This window comes from Nicotiana attenuata, unplaced genomic scaffold (assembly GCF_001879085.1).
Source record: "Nicotiana attenuata strain UT unplaced genomic scaffold, NIATTr2, whole genome shotgun sequence".
Lineage (NCBI taxonomy): Eukaryota > Viridiplantae > Streptophyta > Magnoliopsida > Solanales > Solanaceae > Nicotiana > Nicotiana attenuata.
Genome location: NW_017671001.1, coordinates 333,365 through 345,691, shown reverse-complemented (window position 1 = coordinate 345,691; position 12,327 = coordinate 333,365). Strand labels below are relative to the sequence as shown.

The window sequence follows — 12,327 nt, the reverse complement described above, 5'->3', positions numbered from 1 at the left end:
AGAATGTGTCTCTTTAGTGTTGAGTATCTCATAGCTAGGTTTTATTTATGCCACCACGCAGTAAAAGATCCATCATCGATCACAGCTGAATCAATATCCCCACAATATTAATTATTAATCATGATTCTATAGTTTACGTATCAAAATAAACACGTCATTTCAATAACATGATATTCGAGCCCTCCATCCTAATTATAATGGAAAAGAAAACAGCGCGGCGTTCACATTAATTGACTTTCTAAACAATAAAAGAAGATTTTTGAGAAAGAAATGTTAATAGTCTATCAAATATATAGTAACATGACAAACAAATTGTTACTAAGGAAGCAATTTAATATATATATATATATATATATATATATATATATATATATATATATATATATATATATATGGGAGGGGGACGGGTTCACGTGAACCCATACTCTCCTCCCTAGACTATGTATAGCACTTGTATTTTTCTGATTTTGTTCTTAAATAAGCATGTGTAACCCATGCTCAAATGAGAACTTTGGCTTAGTGGTCAATGAGTGCACCTTCGCCCCCAAGGTTACGGGTTTTCTCCCTACTTGCTCTGTACACTTCTTAATTAAAAATATTTCTGTTTTTTTTATTGTTTTCTTTTTTTAGAAGTACATAAAAAGATTTACGTAATAGAATGAATGAGGAAGTTTGAATGATTTTTAGCTTGCTATATATAACGTAAGATATTTAAAACTGTAAGTAATAATGCTATTATTGATAATTCTTAAAGTATGAAAAGTCGTGGAGGACATAAATAATGCTAATAATATTAACTAGAGTTTGCTCGCCAAGGGTCATCCTAAAAAAATTTATATTGTGAAAGTATATATTTATCTAATGATAGTGGTGTATTCATGGCTCTTAAAATCCTGGATACGCCTATATATATATATATATATATATATATATATATATATATATATATATATATATATATATATATATGTATAAAACAATGATGACTAAACTTTTCAAGAACGTGCGCACAAATTAAAGAAAATGGCCTCATTTCAATTGCAAAACTATCAGGAACAACACGCATTCCCTTCTTAACCATGTAATTATGAATGTAAAGAAAAAGTCTGAAAACCAAGAAAATAGAGTCCCTACGCAGAGCAAGAATTGCAGAAATCCCAAATGAAGAGGGAAAAAAAGAGTTAATGTAGAAAATAAGTAGCAACTTGTTAGGAGTTATCCCGATTTTCTTACCATATTTGGTTTTCTTATTTCTTGAAGGAAAGGGCAACATGTTTACCATAATTGAGTTTTCCTATTCTTAGAAGGAAACATAAATTAATCTCCAATATTTGGCGAGTCCCTTTTCTTGTAGGAAAATGTTTGGACTTCTATAAATTGAGAATCCTTCCTTCTAATTCAATAGCATCCACAATGTAGCTATATGGGGTTTGAGAGTCGTGTTTAAGGGAAGAAGTTTACGGGACAAGTGTTAGTGTCACTTTGTGTTTGCCTCTTTGTGAGGTTGTTCTCTCGATATTTTGTACTCTCTTTTTATATAGTGGATTGCTCATATCCGCCGTCGACGTAGGTCAATTGGCCGAACCACGTTAAATATTTGTATCTCTTTTCATATATTTCTCTTTTATTGTCTTATTTATCGTCGTTGAAGGTTTACTTTACTAGTTTCCGCATGACACCTAATTATTTCGATCCTAACACAACTCATAATCTTTGTTTTTCTTCGTTGCCCACGATCAGCAAACAAAAGAAAAGCAAGGAATGTTTTGAGCAATAACAATGGAAAAAATGGCGAGAATGAAAAATGCAGAAAATTGAGAGAGTTAAATTGAAGGGGTTATGTTATCTCGTATAGAGAAGGAAGTTAATTAACGGTCGTGCTATGCAAAAACCGAACGGAAAGATAACTGACAAACGAACTAAATTTGGCGCTAATAAAGGTAATTTGAAAAAAAAAAAAAAAAAAAAAAAGAGAGAGAGAAGATAATTACATATAATTATCTTGATAGGCAGAAGCGGATCTAGAAATTTAAGAAGATGGGCGAACTATTACAAAAAGGTGAATCCAGAATTTCTTTTTGACGGGTTCTACCTTTCATGAATGCATTATCATTTAGAATTATAGGTTAAAAATTAAATTTTTCCCTGCAATTTTAATAATTTAACATACATACCTATACTTCATATAGAAAATGTTGGGCATAGTAAACCTGTCGACTATATTCTACATCCTCCACTGCTATTAGTTTTAATTATATAAAATTCTGTGTCGGGTTGGGGATTTTGAATGAATAAAGCAAATTAAAAAAAAAAACTCAATAACACAAGAGGAAATACTAAATCTGCGTACAACGTGAAATTTGAACCTCTAATTTTACTTGTAAAGGTGCACCCAAAAATCATTGCACCACTAGACTCTCTGAGCTTGGGCGCACACAAATATATTTAAGATAATTTTTAAAGAATATCGCATTGCTATACATGGTATTGGAAGAGGAGTATGGATTTACGTGCACCACCTTCACATAGATACGCCATGTTGATAATATTTAATAATCTATTAAAAATGATAACTAGCTTTATTACTATCAAATATTAAAATTCACTATCTTTAAACTCTAAGTATAAATAACTTAACTCCCTCTTTTATCATCCTCCAATGAGTGGTGTAGTCAGAAACTCTATTAAGAAAATTGAAAAATATCACACCTAAAATTCAAACGTGCGATTCAGAACAATTATTTGAACTATTTTTACCACTAAAGTATATAATACACGCTTTCTTATGTCAACGAGATTCAATATTTACAAATAAGATTTTATGTTAATCAAATTGATTATATTTTTTATTTACTACTAACCGTGTAAATTTTCTTATACAAATTGAGTAGCCAAATACAAGGTAATCATTCAACTTGAAAATAAATTGGCAAGTAAATTGCAGCAGTTGATCAGATTAAACTCTGAGTATTGGAAATTTTCTATGTTTTAGCTAGATATATTTTTGTCTAAATTTTATATCCGTGTTATATAGTAGCTAAATGATGAATAATTTGAGATGGGTGACTAATGTTTTATTAGCAATATAATTATAGCTATTTGCCCATGCACGTTTCAATATACATTTGGCAACTACAAACCCCCCAAAACCTATTAATCAACGTTAATAATTATATCATGAATTTAGACACCAAAGTAGTACCAAGGGCTATGAATTTTCTAACTTTCTTCAGAAACAAGCTGGTGAAAGTTCTAGATATTGCTATGATATGAAAAATTGTTTACAATGTTCAGATATATACTACAAAATTTCATCTAATGTTGTCAGGATTTAAATTTGATGAATTCGAACTACAAGGTTCTTATCACTAATATTTATATTCCGCGTCGAAAATACTAAGTTCTAATGGACCTGTTCACAAGTGTTGCATCTGCCCCTGCTTGACACTGCCCTTTTTGTTAACATCTATAACTTTCATCTAACATAGAGTTCCTAGCCCCAAAAATATGATAACCTTGCAACAGGGAAGGAAACAAAAGAATATGCCTAGGAAAAATTTTAACTTTTTAAGTTAGAATCCTAACTTCCTATAACTTTTCTATGACGCTTGGATTTCCTGTTCCTCTCACGCTTTCTGGGATCAGTAACATAACTTGATGTTGTAACATTGCGTGAGGTCTGTAGGGTTTCATCAACTACAGGCGGAGGAGGATGAACAATTTCAGTAGCGCCAGGTGGGGGCGGGGGAGTCCAGTGCTCAAGAATGTCTCTGTGATACCCCTGCAGATACAAGAAAGTATAGCAGAAAGTTAATCTATCATATAACAGAAACAAAGCGTGGTTGAAATTGCATTGCGTAGTTCTTATTCAAGCATGCACAAAGTGAAATCGTTTTTTGTTTTTAAAGAAAGAGGAAAGTAAGAAAAGAGAATTTCAAAGGTCATCTAAATAAGTAGCAACTCGAAATTGCATTGTTTTTTCCAACGACCATAAGAATCTCCTATACATTGCAGAAATCACCGTTAGCAATTATGAACGTTTTGTCTTAATTCTCAAGAAATCGTGTACAAGGAGGCACGCCTTTTTCTTCTTTTTTTCAACCCCAGTTCTGTTTGCCGTGGTAAAATCAACTGAAAATCCAAAAGCAAAGACATAAAGATCACCTGAACCACAAAGTTGCGCCTTTCACAGTCCAAGAACATATTAACAGTCCAATTTGTCTTTGACGTGATCTTGTCCCTCACAATGGCGAAGCTAATTTGGTCTCTTGGAGTAAAACGGTCCACTTCATTAAACCAAAGACAAGCAAATAGATTGGAGATTGGATTGTGCTCTCTTACTATTACACATCCCTCTGGGACATCTGCGTGCAAAATAGTATGCTAAAATATTTATCAAAGAGGAATTGACTACATTAAATTCAGGGGGGTGAAGAGGGGGGGGGGGGGAGGGGGGGGGAGGGGGATTGTACAAAATAGTAAGGAAAGATGAGAAAAATGACGTTCACATCCTTACCACTTGTAATAGGAAGTTTAGCTGTGGAATAAGGAGTTAGACCTTCCTTTTTATAGAATTCAACTTGGAAATCGATGGAAGCATTGTCAAATTTCGCAGCAGCCTTATTAGCTTCTGCTTCTATAAACACATCAAAGCGCCTATAGTGCCTTGATATTGCAAAGCTGGCATTTTTTCTCCACAAGAACCTAAAATTTCAATTAAAATACAAAGAACAATAAAATCTCTGCATCACTAACCCAGCATTCAATATTTGCAGTCTTACTCCTTTTAAGATGGTTTTCTCTGATAAATAGGGTCATTTAGCCCCCTTTATACTCTTATTCTTAATCTAAGTCACCCAACAAGAGCAATTTTATGTACAACTTATTGATCTTTTTGAAAAGAAACCAAGTATGACTTGTTCGTCTTTGTAAGGTGTGAAAAATTTGCAAAAGCATAGTTGAAGGTGTCCAGAATGTGTTAGCAGAGATCATAATACAATCGTGACCAATATCTATCATTTTGCAATACTGGCATGTAGTAGAAAGAGCAATTTTGATCTGATAAAATGATAGAAGAGCCGAGGCTATCAAATCTGAGAGGTGACTAAATTTTTGCCGACAACAGTTTAAGTTTTGCTTTGAATATATGAAATGTGTATTTAGTCTTAGGCGTACCTTTCAAGTATTTGATATGGATCGACAACCAGCTCAAGTTTTGCATCAACCCATAGAGAATAACGAGCATTGGGAAAAAGCCTGTGAAGCAGAAGCTTTGGAACCTGAAATGTCAACAAATACAAACTAATCAGAAAATTTTACATTTAATACCAGTCTAGGTAGGTGAAGCACTCAACTAACCATGCCAATGAATGGTTCTCAAATGCTGAAAATCTTCTCTATCCCATCAGATAATAATTTCATGAGCATATACACAGTGCAGAAGAATATAAATTGAACAAGAAAGTTAAATGGGATCAGGGAACAACAAACAATGCCAAAAACAAAAAAAAAGAAACCAATATTGCCTTGTCTGGCGGTAAATGAAGTGAGTAAAAGCCACTGGAGACCAGGGTTCAAATCTCAACAAAAAACAAAACACGCTAGGTGAATTCTTCGCATCTGCCTAAGCCTTGGTGGGAAGAGTTACCCGATACCTATTTTACGTGAACTAGGCTGGACACCACCGTTATCAAAAAAGAAAAGAATATAGCCTTGTCACGTCAATCCATGTAGAAACTGCAAAGCTGCCCTACTGAAAAGCAATCATGCAGATGAAAATAAAGGAGAGAAGTTTGAGTGAAAAGACTTCACATAAACTACTCAAAGAAATCCTAAAATCAGTATCAAGCTCAATCACTAATCTAGTTCAGTAAAAATCTCCTTGTTCATGCCGTATTTCCACCCAAAGGGTCATTTTCTTAATGCCACCGTAAGTGAAAGAAGAAACATTTAAAAGACTCTCTATTCTTGAAAATTCCAGGAAGCAATGGATAAGAGAATACAAGGACTGAATAGAACTTATAGAGTACTAGACGAGACCCGCGAAAAAGAAAGACTAGTCAGGATCCAAATTGCTACAGGAAGTGATAGCATAAAGCATTACCTACTCTTTTCCAAAAGGTAATAAGTAACAGGAAGATCTTAACAAGTAGTCATACTTGACATCACATTAAGTTTCATCGCCAAAAGCAAAAGGCTATTCATGTCTCAATAATTGCCTTCTGCAGCAAGAATATCAGTAAGAAGGTTGTGCATAAAATAAGAACAAATCCATGAAACATGTTCATTTTTGCGCATTATGCATTTTATACTAGCTAATAAGGCAGCCAAGAACAAAAAAAACTGACTGTAGATCAGGATATTTCAAGAAACAGCCAACCAAGGGCTGATCCCGGCTGTCGAATTCAAGATTTGAAAAGGAAAAGCTTAAATCCACGTGTAGATGGGCATTGAGAAAGGTATCCAAACTTCAAAAATGAACAGAAAAAATAATTGTGTACACAAAGCAGACAAAAAGATAAGGACGTAGAAGAGATGCACTTGTAAGAATCTCAAGGAACAGAAATTGCCAATCATATAAATCTTAACTGCTATCACTAAGAGAGCCAAAGGCTTTTCATTAACTAACTGGTTGCAGTGCTGCCAACTAGATCTTAACTGCTATTCCTCAAAGGTTGTCTCAATATAAATTGTAGCTCTGAAGCGAATGGGTTCAGCAACCATGAATTTAATCTAAGTACATTAAACTATCTTTTAATTGCACTGTTTTTCAGTTCACTTCCAAATAATCACTGGAATAAACAGACAATATGATCATATATGCTGAATGAAAAGCAGTCGACAAAAGAGGCTTAGTAAATGACTGCATAAATGCCAATCATTTGAAAATTCTGGGATTACCTTTGTCGGGGAAAGGGGGATGGTTTAGGGGAGACAAAAAGGAAGAAAATTCATTTACATTACTATTCTCCTGTCCACTAAACAAAATTCTTTTCAAAGTTTTCAATGCAGTCACATTTTCAAAAGCGTGATAAGCACTCCAATAAATACCCATACCCAACTAATAACGCTTACAAATTCAACTGCTATTCAACATAGGCAATATATCATTGAGAGAACCAACCTTCCCGTTTCGCCTTGGATCATCATAAGGTAGGTTATGAACAATGACAATTCTCCACAAACCAATTCTCATGGTACCATCTAGCTCACTAGAATTTCTTAAAAAAACTTCTGTTTCTTCATCCACGAACATGTAGAAGCAGACATTTTTCTTGGCATATTCACTGATATTCTTTGGTTGCCTTATCAAATCAAAAGCGCCTGTCCAAGAATGTACTTGTTACAACTCATAGCCAGATCCAAGAAGAAATAAGACAGAGGGCGTGTATGGAAAGATCAATACCAAATATTGCTGATGCCACGACGACACCTCCACAAGATTCCATCCCAAGAAGGTCAGAATCATCAATGTCAAAACCTGTCTGATGTCCAGGCCTGATGCCTCTAACAAATCTATCACATGGATTTGCAGCAGAAATAAACACAACCGACACGAAGTAAGAGATTGAAAATCGTGCAACAATGTACGACAATAATGAAGCTTTATAGTATAAAGGAACTGCCCAGGAGGGCTCTCAAATATCATACCCACAGTGCACACTCATGGACTCTCGTACATCATATGAATCATTTCTTTGCATCAGTGAAGGATATCCTCCAAATTCTGAACCTCCGAACTCGGTTTTCCTTAAATTTTCTTCACGAATGTAAGTCAAATTGCTAATCCCAGGAGAAAATGATGGTGCATCAGGCATTAATGCAATAGCTTGTTCAACAGGAAGGTAGCATACCGGACATGCTGAAAAGAATGTAAACATCCAGTTCAGAATCGGCAACTTACATTTTTTCACCTAGATGGTCCATCAGAGAGAAATTTACATATTTAAAATCTTATTATTGGTAAATATATGAAAATTTAAACTTACGCCTTGGTCCCGTCCTCTTTTTATCTGCTGGCGGCGGTGGCAACGTGAAGCCTTCACATGGATTCCCAGGAGGAAGAGTGTATCCTTTGAAGTATACAATAGGAGGCGGAGGAGGAAGAGGTTGGACAATTGATACACTTTGTCCAACATTAGTTCGTTCTATTGACTCAATATACGTAGAATTATCCTTTTGCCCAGCTTCTGGAGTAAACACACTATTAATTATGGAGGCATTAAGTTCTTGTGCATCTTCACCTATGAAAGAGTTGAAAATTGCAGAGGTTGACAGAAAACAAAAAACAAAAATAAAGGAAGGCGCTGTCATCTACAATCACCCACATATGGAACAGTCAAATCAAATCATCTATTCAGCCGACAGATAAGAAGATTCAAAATGTTAGTTGAGAGTCTTCAGTGTAAACTAGACATAATCACGAAATCTCCTAATGAAGCAAAATTTAAAAAAGATACAAAACTAAACACTATCAAGCCAAGGTGACCATTTCAGCCTTTAGCAAGCCCAAAGCTATAATTATCAGATGACTGACAACATAAGAGCATCTCATGTTTAAAATTGCAAAACGATTGTGGTAACGGTAAGAATAAAGCTATATAAGATTGTTAATTTCGTAGTATTATAATCAAATATGCTATTTCCCAGAGTGTTAGAACGACAAACTGTAGCTACCAATCAGCACAAATCAAAACAGAATCACGTGGTACGCATTTAAAGTTAAATTTATGCTCCATTATGTTGAAAGCTTAAGGTTGGAGTTTAAGTCCTAATCAAATAATCGATCTAACAACTAGGATCTCAATAACCAAAACTAGTTGGCTTCGGCTAATGTAAGATTGAAAAAGCTGCAACGGCAAAAGATTGGAGACCAAACCTTTGTCAACAAACAAGACCCATACAAGAACTGCTAATGAAACAGCACATAACAGCAGCATCCCAACCTTCTTTCTAGGCGCGAATTTGTGGATCCGGGGCAACAATCCTTCTTTCTCCTTATACATTTTAGTTGGCTTTCAAGGTGTAGTTTGGAATGTAGCAGAATTGTTCTGAGGTAGCTGTTTCTACAAAGAACCATACCCAATGACCAATATTGCTAGCCTTCTACTCATTCACATGCAACTTGTCATCTTCTAAAGTTCAAATCTTGGTACAAAATTCACCACCTAATGTGGATTACTTCACCAAAATTCCCCCACTCAGGTGAAAAAAGCACTAAATTCACCAAGAAAAAAAATCTCAGAATCAAAATTCAACCAGTTATTCCAACTTTTATTTTCCTAAAGTTCAAATCTTGGTACAAAATTCACCTACTAAATGTGGATATACTTCAACAAAATCCCCCACTCAGGCGAGAAAAGCACTAAGAAACACGACACCCAACTCACCAAATGATCTCAGAACAAAAAATCAACCAGAAAATCCCAACTGTTATCTTTCTAAAGTTCAAATTTTTGCGTTAAATTCAACCAGAAAAGAGACCCAAATCACCAAATTATCTCCAGAATAATAACCAATCATCTCTTTAAAAGAAAACAATTCAATCCTAAGAATCAAAACTGAAAAACCATAAGCTGGTTCTAGAATATAAAAAATACCATTCCTATAGAAACAAAAGATACAAAATTAAAAAAAGGAGTATAATAAACGTTACTGAATTTGAGATGGGGGTGAAAATTAATTCCTAGGGTTTTGTGCAAACCTATCAAATCTCAGATCACCGTTCAAGGTAATTATTTAGTTTAGAAATTTAATTTTCCATTTTCATGGTTAGATATATTTGTATAAAGTTTGTGTATAGAAATAAATTAATAACACATTGGACACAAAATAGGGTCAAATTAATAACACATTTCCTCCACAAAATAGATAGTGTATACTTTATTGAATGCACCACGTATGTGCCCGGGGGCGGGGTACTATCAAAACACCCTAAACTAACATGGGTCTTAGTTCTGCGCCTTAAGTGTGTGATTGTGCGCCCTAAACACTCCTAACATGGAATGCTCGGGCCTCGCCCAATAGTTACTCCCTCCGATCCACAATAAGTGACCAATTTGCTTTTGGCACGCCCGTTAAGAAAATATTAAATTCTATACAAAAATATCTAATTTGACTAAACTACCCTTAATTAAATATTTAATGTGAGGAGCGAGAAAACTTTTTAGGAATATGTACATAAGAGTAATTTTTGAAAAAAAATAAATTTTTTCTTGATTATATAAATGGACACTTATTTTGGACCAAAACAAAAAAGCAAATTGGTCACTTATTGTGGACCGGAGGGACTATTACTCAAATCATGTGTCAAATTTCCTAACTGGCACTACTAACTCTCAAAATTCTTTAACAACTGAATGATTTAAGTTTTATTATCTATAGGAGTATGAAGTTTGAGAGTAACTCAAATAATGAGTCATAATATTGCATATTTACTAATTGAGAACCACGTGAAGGTGAATATAATTTGAACATTCTTCTAAAATAGATAGCCAAAATTTATATTTTCACTTGCTATTGGCCGTCATGTCTTAGTGAAAGAGTAATATTTTAAATGACAGCACTGGTGAAGTTAGCTAATTATTTACTTTTAGGAAAGTAAAATATTAAGTTTAATAATATTACTTAAAAAATAATAATTTTCTTATTATTTGAAAGTTAAGACGTTATAATTGATTTATATTTTTCAGTAACATTAATATTATTGATTATTTATGCCAGTAAAACATGCTAGATATTTTATTTTCCATGACTCTTTTTAAACATTTATAATTTCCTTAAACTTTTAATGTGCTTTTTATATTTTTTATGTTATTATTCTATTTTATTAATTTATGAGTTAAGAAATTAAAGATCCACGGGGCTTATATCCTATGTCTAGGGCTTACGCCTCGCCTCATAGTAGGTAAAATGCCCCGCATCATGCTCCGACCTTTTAAATCACTGTGTGCAACCAAGTCCAGCATAATTAGGTCCCAAATGTTTGAGTGAAAATGAAATATGTAGCAAACAAGGAAAAAGGAGCACCAGTGGTCTAGTGGTAGAATAGTACCCTGCCACGGTACAGACCCGGGTTCGATTCCCGGCTGGTGCAGAAATATTTTCTTGCGGGGATAGCTCAGTTGGGAGAGCGTCAGACTGAAGATCTGAAGGTCGCGTGTTCGCTCCACGCTCACCGCATGCTATTTTTATTTGTTCATCATCCACATCACTTTTCCTCTCTTCTCTTTTTGCCTCAATAATATACGAAAATTGAACCATACCGAAAATAGAATCAAATCCAAGAAGAAAATCAATATTTTCTCGGTTTGATTTAATTTTGGTTTTTAACTTTAAAAAATAATAAACTTTGGTTTGATTTTGATTTTAATAAAAAATAACAGGAAAAAACGAACCAAATTGACTATGCAAATACTGACTTATAAATTATTCACCTATTTTTCTGTTAAGCTTACCCAAAAAAAAAGAGCCCCTTTTTAACTTTATATTGTTAGCTACTTAACGATACAAACTTCCATCTTCAATACAACATCAACATCGTCACTCTTTCCAAAATAGAAGACTAAAAGAAAACTTTTATTTCTCTTAAAGTTGTTCTTCAAGTTCCCATTTGCAAGAGGAGCAGATATATAAGAATAATATGTCTAAGTTGAATGCCTTAAGCTTCAGTGAAAAAGAATTCCTCAATGCATCTACTGTTTTTCAGGATCTGATTGGTGTATGTGCCACTATTTTAATTCAAATCGACCACTAATAACGGAGATTAAGTTAGAATGTATATTCAGTAGATTCGATTTGTCTTGGATTAATTCGGTTCGATTCGATTCATTTTTGAATTAATTCGGTTCAATTTGAAAGATTTTTTATGCATAAATGAATATGTGATACACCTCTTCAATCTACATGTAGCTCATTAATATTATGTCTTAGGCGCATCGCTTTAAAAAATTCCTAAAATTAATTAAATAATATTAGATGGATAAAAAGAGAAAATAATTAAAACTGCTTCTAGATAGAATTTGAAGATCCAGATTAAACCAAAGGAAGCAAATATAAAATTTAAGTAAATAATAAAATGGGATTGTACAAAAAAAAAATGAATAATAAAGATGAAGAAAATTAAAGAAATTAAGAAAAGGAGCATAAAGAAAAGAAATGAAAAGTAACAAAGGAACAAATAGGACCATAATCCAGAGAGTCTTGATCCTGGGTCCGGCTGCTCCTGCATATGAGATTTCATCACTTCAACCATGGCACCTACAGTCATTTCGTGACGTGGGGTGCCACTCGCTGTTTATATTGAATTTTTTAGGAATATATATATAT

At 33.9% G+C, this 12,327-nt stretch overlaps 1 protein-coding gene and 2 non-coding genes across 6 annotated transcripts; 2 read left to right on the top strand and 1 right to left on the bottom strand.

Moving 5' to 3' along the window:
* Window positions 1-3,241: 3,241 nt before the first annotated feature.
* LOC109205137 lies at window positions 3,242-9,856 on the bottom strand. Of its 4 annotated transcripts, none has more exons than XM_019367812.1 (9): window positions 8,879-9,851; window positions 7,989-8,243; window positions 7,651-7,861; window positions 7,406-7,515; window positions 7,124-7,323; window positions 5,176-5,279; window positions 4,517-4,704; window positions 4,165-4,364; window positions 3,242-3,781 (listed from the first exon to the last, which is right to left on the bottom strand). In XM_019367812.1, exons 1-9 carry the CDS (start codon window positions 9,003-9,005, stop codon window positions 3,581-3,583), a joined length of 1,596 nt encoding a protein of 531 aa, XP_019223357.1. In that variant the 5' UTR covers window positions 9,006-9,851; the 3' UTR covers window positions 3,242-3,580. The 4 variants fall into 4 exon arrangements, with proteins under 4 accessions (XP_019223357.1, XP_019223359.1, XP_019223358.1 ...); XM_019367814.1 differs by having other exon boundaries at window positions 7,989-8,189; XM_019367813.1 differs by having other exon boundaries at window positions 7,989-8,203; window positions 8,946-9,851.
* Window positions 9,857-11,024: 1,168 nt separating this feature from the next.
* Window positions 11,025-11,095, top strand: TRNAG-GCC. Its single transcript has one exon. It is a non-coding gene; the product is annotated as a tRNA-Gly (tRNA).
* Window positions 11,096-11,108: 13 nt separating this feature from the next.
* On the top strand, window positions 11,109-11,181 carry TRNAF-GAA. Its single transcript has one exon. It is a non-coding gene; the product is annotated as a tRNA-Phe (tRNA).
* The last annotated feature ends 1,146 nt before the right edge of the window (window positions 11,182-12,327 follow it).